Source organism: Ammospiza nelsoni, chromosome 5, assembly GCF_027579445.1.
Source record: "Ammospiza nelsoni isolate bAmmNel1 chromosome 5, bAmmNel1.pri, whole genome shotgun sequence".
Taxonomy (NCBI): domain Eukaryota; kingdom Metazoa; phylum Chordata; class Aves; order Passeriformes; family Passerellidae; genus Ammospiza; species Ammospiza nelsoni.
Genome location: NC_080637.1, coordinates 58,833,348 through 58,845,851, shown reverse-complemented (window position 1 = coordinate 58,845,851; position 12,504 = coordinate 58,833,348). Strand labels below are relative to the sequence as shown.

Sequence of the window (12,504 nt, the reverse complement as noted above, 5' to 3'; positions counted from 1 at the left end):
AAAGCAATTCCCTCCCCACACTGCTGCACAGGCTCCTTTTAAAAGAAATATGAACTTGTTTGGTAACAGTGCCACCCTTAGGTTCCCCTAAAACACGGAGTACTTGAGAAAACCGGTTTTCAGAAACATCCCACTGGCCCCACTGTTGCTGTCACTCCTTTGTTTTCACAGGAACAATGATGCCCCTCCCCAAGAGGCCACTCCCCGTCACTGGCTGGAACAAATGGATCTCAAACTCTGCATTGTGAGTCTGGGCTGTTGACCTTTGCTGCTGCATTTGATCATGCACCAACTGTGATTGTGTCCCTTAATCTCCTCAGAACATCATTTGTATGCCTTTAAGCAACTTTAGCTGAAGCTGGGCCATACAAGAATCGTGGTAAGAAAGAGCAGCTTTTTTTATAAAAAAAAAAAAATAAGAAATTGTAGAAAATAGAGCAGCAAGACAGCAGCCCAGCATGCACAATACAGAGTGCTTTCCTAGAGGAAAGGAAAACATTTGCACAATTAGACATTGTTTACTGGGAGTGACTAGCCCTGTGCCCTCATCCAAGACCAATGTGCCCATACTGGCTCTGACGGTGCTACAGATCCAGTGCCAAGAGAAACTGGTGACCAGTCACGAGGGATACAGCAGAGACACCAGGCAGGGACTGTGCCATGGGTGGCAGCAAGCAGATCAGAAGCATGAGTGCCCTCAGGTATGCCATCTGTGGTTTAATCACCAATCAGACCACAAAGCACAAATTTTCTGACCAAAGAGACTTCGATATGCAGAGTCCACACTTAAAGTTAAAAAAAAAAAATTTAAAAAAATCAGTCTGTAGAGGTATAAATTCCCCAGGGGGAGGTAATAATGAAATAAATATGCAAGGGAGTCCAGAGTTATGAGCAGGAGGACTGTACGGCACAGGCTGCAAACCCTGCCCCCAGGCTCTGTGCAAATATTTTTGTCTCCTGCTCCTATGGCAGCAGCATTGGCAACGCTTGGGAAATCCCTTGTAGAATGTACCCACATGACCTGCAGACAGCAGCACAGTACGTGCTCAGAGCTGTGCTGATACTCTAGGTTAAGAAAAAAATATATTGTTTTGACAATATATTGAAGGAGCACTTTGTGCTGGCAGTCCAGGGGAGGAAAATTAGCCAACACCATTTCCAGTTCCTCCCTCTGGCAAACGAAAGCAGAACGCGGGGTTTGTCACATGCCCATGGGCTGACATTTTAACAACCCTAAGTCAGATGTTTAGGTGTTTGTCACTGCTTCTGCATGTATCATCTTCCTGCCTGCTTTGCCAGTGACGTTATTGTTATTATTGAGGTTGAAGGAGAGAGCTGGGAATTCAGTGCCGCACAAAGTGGGGAAGCAGGAGGAGCGAGTCTTGGGGCTGCACATCAGGGCAGGGAGAGACTTCAGTGAGGGGAATTCACTGAAGCAATCTGCTCACAGGGCCAGGTCTTTGCATCAGAACAGGAAAAAAACCTGGATAAAAACCCTCTCTGATTTGTCATGAGAAACTAAAACCAGGTGTTACCTTAGCTGCCTTGGGAGCAGTCCTGGGGATAAAAATAATAATTTTTAATTCAATTCACAGGAAAAGAGGAGCTTGAGATCAGTCTGTTTTAATTGCCAGAATATGTTGGTGGCTTAGGTGAAACAGGCTAGAAACCTTCCTCTCTTTTGTGCTTGAGGAAGCTGCATACTACAGACCTTCAGCACACCACAGCAGCTGCTGTGCTGCAGGCAGTTAGGAAGCAAGGAGCCAACCACAGGCCTTATATAAAAGTTTAATGCCATGAAACCAGAATTTTCCTTGGGTCAAAACCCTGGAGGTCCTTCAATCCAAGCTATTTGCTATGGGAGTGCAAAAAATAATTCCTTCCTTCTGACTCACCCCTTGATCTCCTCTGACCTGGCAACCACGGGAGAATGTTTACATGTCCTAGGACAGACAGAAACGTGTTGATGGTGCTTCCTGTACAAACCTGAGGCACACAAATAGTGAGGGCTGGGACACACTGGCTGGTGGCATTCCCACTGAGAGCTGCTTGATCCTTAGGAGATTTGGGTATGCACCTGCTGGAACTGACCATTAGCAGGAGGTCACACTGCCCCATACTAAATAAAAGTATTTGGTATAAAAAAGGTACCAGAAATAAAAGCTCAGAAAGTAAAGGACCGGCCAGAGTTTATTGCAGACACACTTCAGCCACCCAAAAGTAGGTGTCATGATTCAGGTGAGAAAAATCACACCCCAATACACCTTTTCCTGCCCCTGTTCATCCTCAGGCAAGACACGGGGTAGGAAATGTGTGTCTTTTACCTCTGCCTTTGGTGGGGCCATGGAGAATCACCTTATGCATCTGGCTGTTCCACTCATACTCTGCTACAGCTAAAACACCTGCACAGATAGAAAATCAGCCTTGGCAAAATTTGGCTTCCTGTAGGTAAAGTATGCAAAGAAGAAATAATTAAACACAATCCAACTCATTGTCCCTAGAGTAGCAGCAATTGATTTTTATCCTGATTTGAGCATGCTGAGCCATTCGTTAATACCTGCTCTTCTGCTGATCAGTGAATAATTGTGAGTGATCTACTCCTAGGGGAAAAAAACCCAGATATTTTACACATAAAAACAGTATGTGCCAGCTGAGTAACTGGGCCGAAACTGGCTCGTTGTTTTGGCTTGTCTGCAGACCTAAAGGTCTGCTGACACTAAAGGTGTCTGCTGTTTGCAGCACGCATCTGGTGCGACACATCACATGCCACGCTTTCTGCCACCGACATGCCACGAGCAAGGCAACAGCCCCGAGCCAGCAGCCACGGGCACGCTCCGAGAACAAGCAATCATGTTTGTGTGTGCGTGTCACACCTGGCAGCCGCGGAGAGCGCAGGTGACATTCACGCGGACCAGCGGAGGCATTCGGGCCTCGCCGGGGAGCCCCGAGCCGCGTCCCCCCGGGGCGGCTGCGGTGCCCCGCTACGGCTGGGGCCGTGTTCATAACCCTGAGTCACGCTGCGGAGGGCGGGCGGCGCTCTGCTGCCTTTAAGCTAAAAAAAAAATAAATATAGCTTTAAAATATTTATTAGTTTGTTTGTTTGTTTGTTTACGCATTGCCGGGCAATAAATCTGTGCACGAACGGGACGCGCCCTTCCCTGTGCCCTCACCTCTCCCCATCCCGGGCACCGCGGCGCCTCCTCGTGACGTCAGAGCGCGGCTCGGTTGGGGGGGCGCCTCCCCGTGACGTCACGGCTCGGGGGGCGCCTCCTCGTGACGTCACGGTTCGGCTCGGCGGCTGGGGCCCCTCCGCGTGACGTCACCCCGCGGTGGGCCGGGGCGGTGCCTGTCCGTGACGCCAGAGCGGCGCTGTGTCGGGCGGCTCCGCGCGGGGCGGGAGCGGCCGGAGCGCGGCGGGCGGCGGGGCCGGGCGGAGCTCTGTGCGCAGCGCAGCCGGGGCGGAGGCAGCGCAGCAGCCGCAGCCGCGAGCGGAGGGACAGCCCGGCGCCATGAAGTTCCAGTACAAGGAAGACCACCCGTTCGAGTACAGGAAAAAAGAAGGGGAGAAGATCCGGAAGAAATACCCCGACAGAGTCCCCGTGAGTGCGCGCTGCCAGGGCGGCCATGGCTGCGAGCCCGGGCTCGGCCGCCTTTGTTTTCCGTGCCGGCCGTCGGCTGCTGCTCGCCTTCTTTTGAAGGCGAAAGAAATGAGTTTAGTGCAGATGATGGTGATCTCGCTGCTCTGATTCAAATCCCCGGCTGCTTTTCTCCTTAGTGCGAAGCTGGGGCTATTTATGATGCGCGGAGGGCTGCGGTGTGGGTGGGGGGTGGAATACACCTTTTCCCCTGGGAGCCGCAGTAACTCCAGTGGGAACGCTGCTGATCTTTTTCTGGCATGCGTGGGAGTGAGTGGGGAAGGAGCTCACCCTTGTTTCTGTGAAAATGGAGATCAGTGAGTGGGCTAACCGGGTGCTCTTCATACTAAACATGGTCTGCATCCGGGTCATCTCATACGTCCCTGTTATTTTTATTTTTACTTCAGTTTGGCATGTCTTTTCGATATAGCCTCGCTCTTTTCCTTTGCATGAGCAAAAACATGATGCTTCTCAGCCCTTTTGCTCTCCTGTTTAATCATTCTGTGGAAAAAAATGTCACTTGGAATGCAAGGTCATCTAGCTAAATTTTGCTTCCTCATTCTTAGGCCCCTTTGGAGTGCCTGTGGGAAACTTCTGGCTTCGTAATTCCGAATAATTATTGGGATGAAAAAAAAAAAAGAAATGACAAATCTAATTAAGTGTGGAGTGTTTTTTCCTTTTTAATAAACATTTTGCAAGTATTCTTTTTTTTCTATCCCCACTGGAGAGGTCTGCCCTAGATTTACTGCACAGGTGTACTGCATTCAAAAAAACTGGGATCACCATGTAAAACTAATGTCAGAGGGGGAACAGTTACACTCCATGTTTTCCCTGCAGGCTAACAGCATGTTTTATCTTGGGAGGGACCCTCAAATAGACTTGAAAAAATGTTTGGAAGTCAGTATTTGGGTGGCTTTGTTCTCTCTGGTTTTGGGAGGCCTGGCATAACATAGGTTGAGCATGCAGCTTGAAGTGTGTGGGGTTGGGCATTTATGATGAGGGCTCTGTAGGTCGGCCGGTGTAAATTGAGGATTAACGTGGCAGATTGCACAGCAGGCCATGACAAATGTGTCAGGAAGAATCCTGTGGGGAGCCCAGGACGAGGCCCAGTCTGGCGGGAGATAAAGGAGGTCAAGACAGGGGGGGCATCAGCAGAACTTGGTGAAGAAAACTAGGACCAGAATAACAGGGTGTGCTGGAGTTAAGGACCATTGGAATGATGCATGGCAAGGCCCAGACATGAATTATGAGGGATAGCCTCTTAGAGGATAGAGCTGCATACAAAGAAATGAAGGCAGCACTCTGTTCTTCACATCACTTCTGTGTCTGCCCTTCCTGACAGTAGGATCCTTGAAGATGTCATCCTTTTGGCTGCCTACGCTGCAGTGCCGTGGTACATCTCAGCATTTTGATGAGATTTCACTGCCCTGCCTTGTCACAGTCACCACTCAGCAGCAGCTCAAACATAGATACTCTGTATTCTGCCCTTAGGATTTTCCTTGTAGGTTTTTTAGGTATGTGAAGGGTTTAGTGCTTCAGAAGAGACAACCTGCATTATCCAGGAAACTGACTGCAGTTGCCAGTCAGATTAGCAGAGCACCTCCATTCCTTCTGTGCATCTTTGCAAGAGGGAGATGTTTCCTAACATCTCTTAAATCAGTGGTCATCTGATTTAAATCTTTCCTAGGGGATTATAAGCCCCAACACTCACCTTGTTCTCATAGGCATGACTTCTTTTCCTTTATTATCTAATGATCAATCTACAAGCCCCCTCCTTCCCCGCCACCTCCCCACCTTCAGTTAGGGTAGTCACAGCAAGCAGTTTGGCTTGTCAGTAGGTCTTTTTAATTGGAGGCAAGAACTAAAGGTTTCTCCCTACTGCAGTTTACTGTGTTAAATATTGCTTTGTTTGGCTGTGCTGGTAAAAGGTGTGAGAAGTGCTGTTGCTGTTCAGTGAGATTGTGGTACTGTCCTTCCCTCACAGCATTTACCAGCTGCATCTTGTACAGAAATGCATGTCCTACCTCAGACTGCCTGAAGGAGCCTGAGTGCCTTATGCTAACTTAGGTACTTGAAAATCTTGAAGTAGCTGAGGCAACCATGTTTCTATTTTAAAATCAAACCTGGAAATTTCAGGGGGTTTGGCTGTGCTGGCCACATGGAAATGGAGCACAGGGAAAATGTGTCCTAATTGGTACCTCTCTGGTGTGAGGTATTTTGCAGACACTCACTTGGTTCTAGAAGGATTCAGGTTAGCACAGCACCATGTCCAGGCTAAAATACACCAAGCTCAGGATAACATTTTGTTCTGGTGTGGTGTCTCACTGGTGGGGCAACATCGTTTTGCTTCCAAAGAAGGCTTAGTCCACAGCAATTCAACCTTTTCTCTTACACAACAGTTCTATTTGCTAACTTGGGTTGCCAAAGAACAATGGGAGCATGGAACCCTTAGAAATTAGTCCCACAATGTTTCAGGTGGAGTATTTACTAGTATAGAGCCTAAGGGAATTAAAAAGATAAAAAGTTCAGAAAATCCAGCTTTAGATTTAGTTTGGGTGGTCAGAATGGCTTCTGCAGAACAGCAAGCCACATAAATTGAAATGTGATGGGCCTTTTACCCATTCAAAAGTACATCTCACAAAAAAAACCTGCATTTTTTTTTCTGCACAAACACAGTAGTTCCAAAGGTTTCAATGGAAAAGGAGATCAGGTCACTGGAATAATTCCTGTTTCTGAGGTAAATATTTTGCCTAGCTCTGCTAACAAAAGTTATCTTGTAGCAAAAGACCTCTTGGTCAGTTTGATCTCAAAGCTGCTGTGCTTTGTATTTTTCTGTGTTAGAATATAAGGAAACTGGTATTTTTGTCAAGAGATCTCAATGGGTCGAGTTGCCCAGATGGTAGGCTGGTTTTAATTATTGTATCTTTACTTGACTTAGGAAATTTCCATAGATATGTGAAATATGGATAATAAAGGATATGAATTTCAGAGTACATGATAACTCCTGAAGAACTGGAGATTTTTTAAAAAATTCCCCAATGAGCTGTAGTTTCTCTTTAATTCTTTGCTTCATTCTAGAGCACTTGGTGTTGGTGAAAATAGAAATTGGGATGTGGGACTACTGGGAGTAGGGCTGATTTTGTGCAAGGCAGTTTGGAACTGTAACCTGGAAACAGTTTAACTTACTTGTGTTCGTGTATTAGCCTCCTGACAGCTTCTTCACACAAAATTAACCTGAATTGGGAACATCAAGGTGTCCTAATTATTTTTTTTCCTCAGCCATTATGGTTTATTTTTATGTCTGTTCTGGACTCTTTTTTTCACTCACCATGCTTACTGCTGCAGGCCTGGGCTCCCAGCACAGCTATTGGGAGTGATTTTAGGTTGTCTCCTGTTCTTCTTCTTTAAGTCATCTCACCTGTGTGTTCTTTAATGTTGTGTATTCATTACAGATTATATACCTAAAGGCCTGGTATGAGATGGTAATATCCTTATCCACTGACTCTTTTTGGACCATTTTGGTTTATGATACTCATCATCTGTTTCTTGTTTTCTCTCTCTCTCTTTCCAGGTAATCGTGGAAAAAGCACCCAAAGCCAGAGTACCTGACTTAGACAAAAGAAAGTATCTCGTGCCTTCTGACCTCACAGGTAACAATGCCTACCTGCTTTCTTCCTGATTTTCAGTGAGAGGGTACACAGTACCCTTGTTCTGAGGGTATTGTGTTTCCCATCATTTCCATCAGTATTAGAAGGGCTTACTCTGAGGGCTGGGAACTCCTCAGCTGTGAGACATGAAGGTTGGGGAAAGGAAGGAAAAGAAGTGTTTTTTACTCTCTGATCAGTGCAAAGAAAATATCCAGACAGGCTCAACATCTCATTTATCTGCTGTCCTTGTTATATTTATACCTTATAGCCTGGGTTACAACATGCAGAATTCTCTGAGATCTTTTGAGGTATCTCACTGGCTCAGCCAGTGTGTCACAGCTGAGTTCTAGCCATGACAACAATGACTGACTAAATTGTGTATCATGGGCAGTGTCATGGCCAGTCAATGATGACCTAGCTGCAGAGTTGCCAGAGGCTGTACTCTTGTTGCAGGAAGAGACAAGTTCTTGCAATAGTCCCATCCTTTTTCCACCCCTATAGTTGTAGTCATAGCTACAGAATTCTTTTTTCTGAATGGTCATGATGATCTTGAGTGTGATTACATCTCTTTTTATTTAAGAACATGAAGAAGAACAAGAACATGAGTTAAAGGAACAGCATTTCTTCTTCTTGCAGTATTTAATGGACTGTGAAAAACTTTCTTGTGCAACATAGTTCAAGTAAATTGTAAGGAATTTTGTTTTCAGGAATGATATAACCATTTACAACAAGGCTAAATTCTCTAAGGTGTCTTTGATCTGTAGGATTTAAAGGTTAAGCTAGTTAAAGGTCTTCTCACCAATTCCCCTCAGTAGAGAATTTCATACCATAGTAGGTGGAGTGTGGATTTAGAGGGGACATGGCATGGGGTGTGCACCTGAGAAACTGCCAGCTCTGAGTGGATTGGCTGCTCATGTGGTTACAGTCATGAAGTTACTGCTTTCTTCTCTTGCTTTTTTCCTGCATTGTTCATGTTCCCCTAATTTTTATATACAGTATGTGACTTCCACCACCAAAAGAAAACAGTCGTGGTTAGAGTTACAATACAGAAATAAACAGCAACAACAACAAAAAAACCCCTACAACATTCCTTCTGCATCTAAAGGCATTCTTTGTTCCTCTTCAGTTGGTCAATTCTACTTCTTAATCCGAAAGCGGATCCACCTGAGGCCGGAAGATGCTTTGTTCTTCTTTGTCAATAACACCATCCCTCCCACCAGTGCTACCATGGGCCAGCTGTATGAGGTAAGCCTGGCCCTCTCCTCTTGCCTTTCCTTGGCGGGAGCAGTGTCCAGAAGTGTCAGTGGTTTCAGCTTGGTCACAGATGCCTGAACATCCCTCTTGCCCTGAGCTGTATCCCATCACCTGGTCAGGGGAGTTCCATTCCCCACTTAGGAGTCTGGGGAGCCTTATCAATTCAGCTGGTTGTTTGCTGTTGAAAGGGTTGTGACAAATACTTGCCCCAGCAATGATCTATTGCTCCTACTACTTTACCAGAGTATTGAAATAAACCACTTCCTTTTCGCAGATTGGGGCTGGGGAGGGTGGCGAACATAGGTTTTGCTGTGTATACGAAAGAGATTTCCTTTTGGCCAGTAAAAGTAAGTAAAAAGCCAGTAAAAGGGGCAGTATCGCTGGACATCCATTTGTCTACAAATACTTTCTTGGGGAACACTTCTTCTTTGCCTAGAATTACATTTTCCTCGCTCGTACTGTGTAAGTGAGGATTACATAGGATGCTGCAAACATTGCTGCCTGCTATTTCTACTCAGCAGTGTTATTTGATCAATCTTAGAGACATACAGGATATACAGCCCATATTTCTCAGCTCTATAGCCATTATATCATGGGTGGCTTGCAGCCTGGATTGATTTCTCCTTCTGCTGGGTGTTTTAATAAACGAGCTCTGGCATGGTGCTGTGAGCCTTGTTTGGCCTGTCACTTTTTGACAGTAACTGGATACTTCATCAGTCTGTGTACTGATGGAGATAATAAAAGATAACACAAGGCAGGGTGCTTTCCAAATCTGACCACGTCGAAGGAAAGTGTCTGACTGTCCAGAGCTGAGGTCAGATCTCTGTTGCTGGCATTCCACAGAATTTTTGTGTCAGTGTAATCACTTAACATATCAGCTCTATTGCTCATATGTAAAACAGGACTTAGAAATACAGCCACTTGTCAGAGTGTTCTGAAAAACTAAAAATACCATCTAGAGGTGATTTTTGACTTGTTAAATCCTTCCAAGTCTCTCTCTCAATCTTAAGACCACACCACTGCTGAGATACTGGTGAACAGTCAGAGCTGTTTCTGTTGCATGCTTGCAACACAGCCTGGCTGTGGCTCTTCAAATAAATTCCCTGTGTACAGAAATGTGTCCTGCCTGTGTGTAGAAGCAGAGCTGTGGCCAGAGTTCTCTTTGGTCTTGGGAAGCGAAGCCTTCGATGTAAATGGAGAGGAGCAGTGAAAGAGAAGTTACCTGCTCGTGTTATGATGATCTCTGGGTTGAGCTTTCTCACATGCAGTGAGTTCCCAGCTTTGGCTCCTCACTTTGTCCCTTTGTCCCCTGGCAGGATAACCACGAGGAGGACTATTTTCTCTATGTGGCCTACAGCGACGAGAGCGTCTATGGCAAGTGAGCAGCAGCCCCCCAGGCATGCAGGCTGGATGGACTGATGGAATGGATTGGCGGGGAGGGGGTTGCTGGAGAGGCAGGAGGAGGATGCATGAGAAGAGAAAAAGAGAACTGGAAGTGAACCACATGCACAATGTCATCAGCTTCCACGCATTAATTATCACCATTATTTTTTAAATTGAGGGGAGTCAGGGTAGGGGGGCAGGGTGAACTTGAAGACTAAGGAGAGGTTCCACACTGGGGGGTGGGGAAACTCCACTGTTCACAATTCTTCTCTTGCCACAGCTGGAAGTAGTTAGTGCTGGAGGCTGCTAGACAAGCCAGTGTAGTGAACCTCCAGGAGAGTGACTGGGCAGGATGGCCATTTTCATGTAACCCTTTCATTGGATGAAGAAGGCATGCCATGTATTGTCACTGACCTTGTCCTGTCTTGTCCACGGCCCCCATTCAGTGAGCTGTGAAATATTTCACTCTGCCCACACAAGGCTGTCCTGTGCTGACAGTCCTCCCTCCAGCTACTGACTGTGAATTGTTCCAAGGGTATTGTGTTTCCCATCATTTCCATCAGTATTAGAAGGGCTGGTAGCTCTGTCCATCAGTATTAGAAGGGCTTACTCTGAGGGCTGGGAACTCCTCAGCTGTGTGACATGAAGGTTGGGGAAAGGAAGGAAGGAAAAATTCTGCAATTTTTTTTTTCCTTTGTTGCTTTAATTGCAACTGCTGGACAGAAAAATGACCCTTTTGTTCTTTTCAGTGTAGTCAACTGATAAACTCGTAAGCACAGGGCTAGAAAGGACCTCAAGAGCCCATACCAGCTCTGAGACAGGACTGAGTATCCCAAACATGCCCACCATGGCTGCTCATCAAACTTGTTCTTACTGAACTTCACTGAGGAAGATCCTGGAGGCTGCTGAGATTGTCTGTTCAGTTCCTAGCTAGCCTACAAGTGAGATTGCTTTTCCTGATACCTAACTTTAGTCACCCTTGCTGTGCATTAAGGCAACTAACTACTAGTGGTCTCATTTTTGGTGAACACAGAAAATTATCTATCAGTGTTGTCCTTGTACCAGTCTTCTGCAGATTTGAAGATGGCAGAGTTCCTGTGGGTTTCACCTTCCCTTCCATGTCTCCTCCCTGTACAGCCCTTGCACCACGTGCACAAGCGTAGGAAATCAGTCACTGCCACGTGTGTTCTGCTGGCTTTTTGTGATTGGGTAACAGTGCCTCTCTGTGCCACAAGAGAGGTTCTTTTAGACTTGAAGGGAAAAGGGAGTAGATTATCTGTAGATTTTTTTTCTTATTTTGTTTTAAGCTAGTGCTGTTCTTAGGAGGGTGTCAGATGCTGTGCAAGCCTTATGCTGTCATGCCAAAGCAGTTTCTTCTCAGTGGCAGGAACAGCAGATTTTCCCATTACTGCCATAACTATGATGAAGGAATAGGTCTTGGAGAGTGAGCTGACTTTCAGGAAAATTCTGGGGTCTTAACTAAAAATCAGAGAGGTAGGCCTGAATTACTGTAAACATTCCTACATTTAAAAGAGGGACCAAGAGGGAGAAAGGGAGAAGCAGGATGGAGAATACAGGTGAATTCCAAATTAAGTTGAAGGTGTTTGCTCAATTTACTTACTTGTAAAGTTAGATCACCATTCCCTGTGTTCCCCAGGAATGAGAAATCAAGATGGATGCTCCTCTGAGTGTGGGGAACAGGAAATCAGGTTTCAGCCTTCTCTGACTGTTGTTTCATGGAGGTGCATGAGGCAGGAGAGCTGATGGGAGTGTCAGGTGGGGGTTACTGGCAGAACCATGTGAAGGTCAGGGAAGGCAGTGTGGTGGGGTGGGAGGGTTACTGCCTGTGTGGTGGGAAGTACCAGAAGAATGGGAGAGAAGGGAGGAACCACAGAGGATGCAGACAGAAAATGAGGGTGCAGATGATGAAGTGGTTGGCATAATATCCCCAGTATTACATCCTGAACTTCAGGTTTGCTGTTCCGTCCTGTGTTCATCTGGAATAAATGTGTTTGGACGAGTTGTACCTACTGCCAACTTGGATAACTGCACTGCCTGCACTGCTCAGTCCTCTCTTTTAGACTCACTCTCCTTCAACTACCAGGCTTTCTTCACATCCTTTGGGTGCAAATCTGCATCAATCTCTTGTTTTAGGAAGCTCTGAATATTCTGAAGCAGAGGACAGACCCAGGAGGCTTTGTGGGATAAAAGAGAAGACACAGGCAGATGGTGTGCATCTCTCTGCTGCTGTCCCACTTGTTCATGCCAAGCACGTGGTTAAGCACACTCAGGGGAGAAAGAGTTGGCATTTGGGGTGCTTGGTTTTGTGTTCAGTCCTCCCCTCATGCTGCTGGGTTTAAATGACATGTGGGACTAATCACAACTGTTTGTTTAGTGTAGAGTTTACGATTTAATTTACTTATTTTACAGTTCTTTCAACTGAATTGTGGCATTTCTGTTTTTGTGCTAGTATTGTACAAGGTAATGATGGTAATTTTTTTGTGTTGGTTAGCTGCAGGTTCTTGTAAAATAAAGTTCAGACTAGAGCTTAATCAACTTATCAATAAAGATGCATTTGAAAATCA

The 12,504-nt window shown here is 45.9% G+C and overlaps 1 protein-coding gene across 1 annotated transcript; it reads left to right on the top strand.

Annotated features, from left to right (window-relative positions):
* Positions 1–3,352: 3,352 nt before the first annotated feature.
* On the top strand, positions 3,353–12,504 carry GABARAPL1 (GABA type A receptor associated protein like 1). Its single transcript, XM_059471575.1, has 5 exons — positions 3,353–3,599; positions 7,207–7,285; positions 8,409–8,527; positions 9,853–9,914; positions 12,074–12,504. The coding sequence occupies exons 1-5, from the start codon at positions 3,510–3,512 to the stop codon at positions 12,081–12,083; spliced, it is 360 nt and encodes a 119-aa protein (XP_059327558.1). The 5' UTR covers positions 3,353–3,509; the 3' UTR covers positions 12,084–12,504.

Excerpts from the sequence above, each read along its gene's own strand:
- GABARAPL1 (XM_059471575.1), top strand. The coding sequence starts at position 3,510 with ATGAAGTTCCAGTACAAGGAAGACCACCCGTTCGAGTACAGGAAAAAA. Across the intron at positions 3,600-7,206 it reads AATACCCCGACAGAGTCCCC|GTAATCGTGGAAAAAGCACC; the intron begins GTGAGTGCGCGC and ends CTCTCTTTCCAG. Across the intron at positions 7,286-8,408 it reads CGTGCCTTCTGACCTCACAG|TTGGTCAATTCTACTTCTTA; the intron begins GTAACAATGCCT and ends GTTCCTCTTCAG.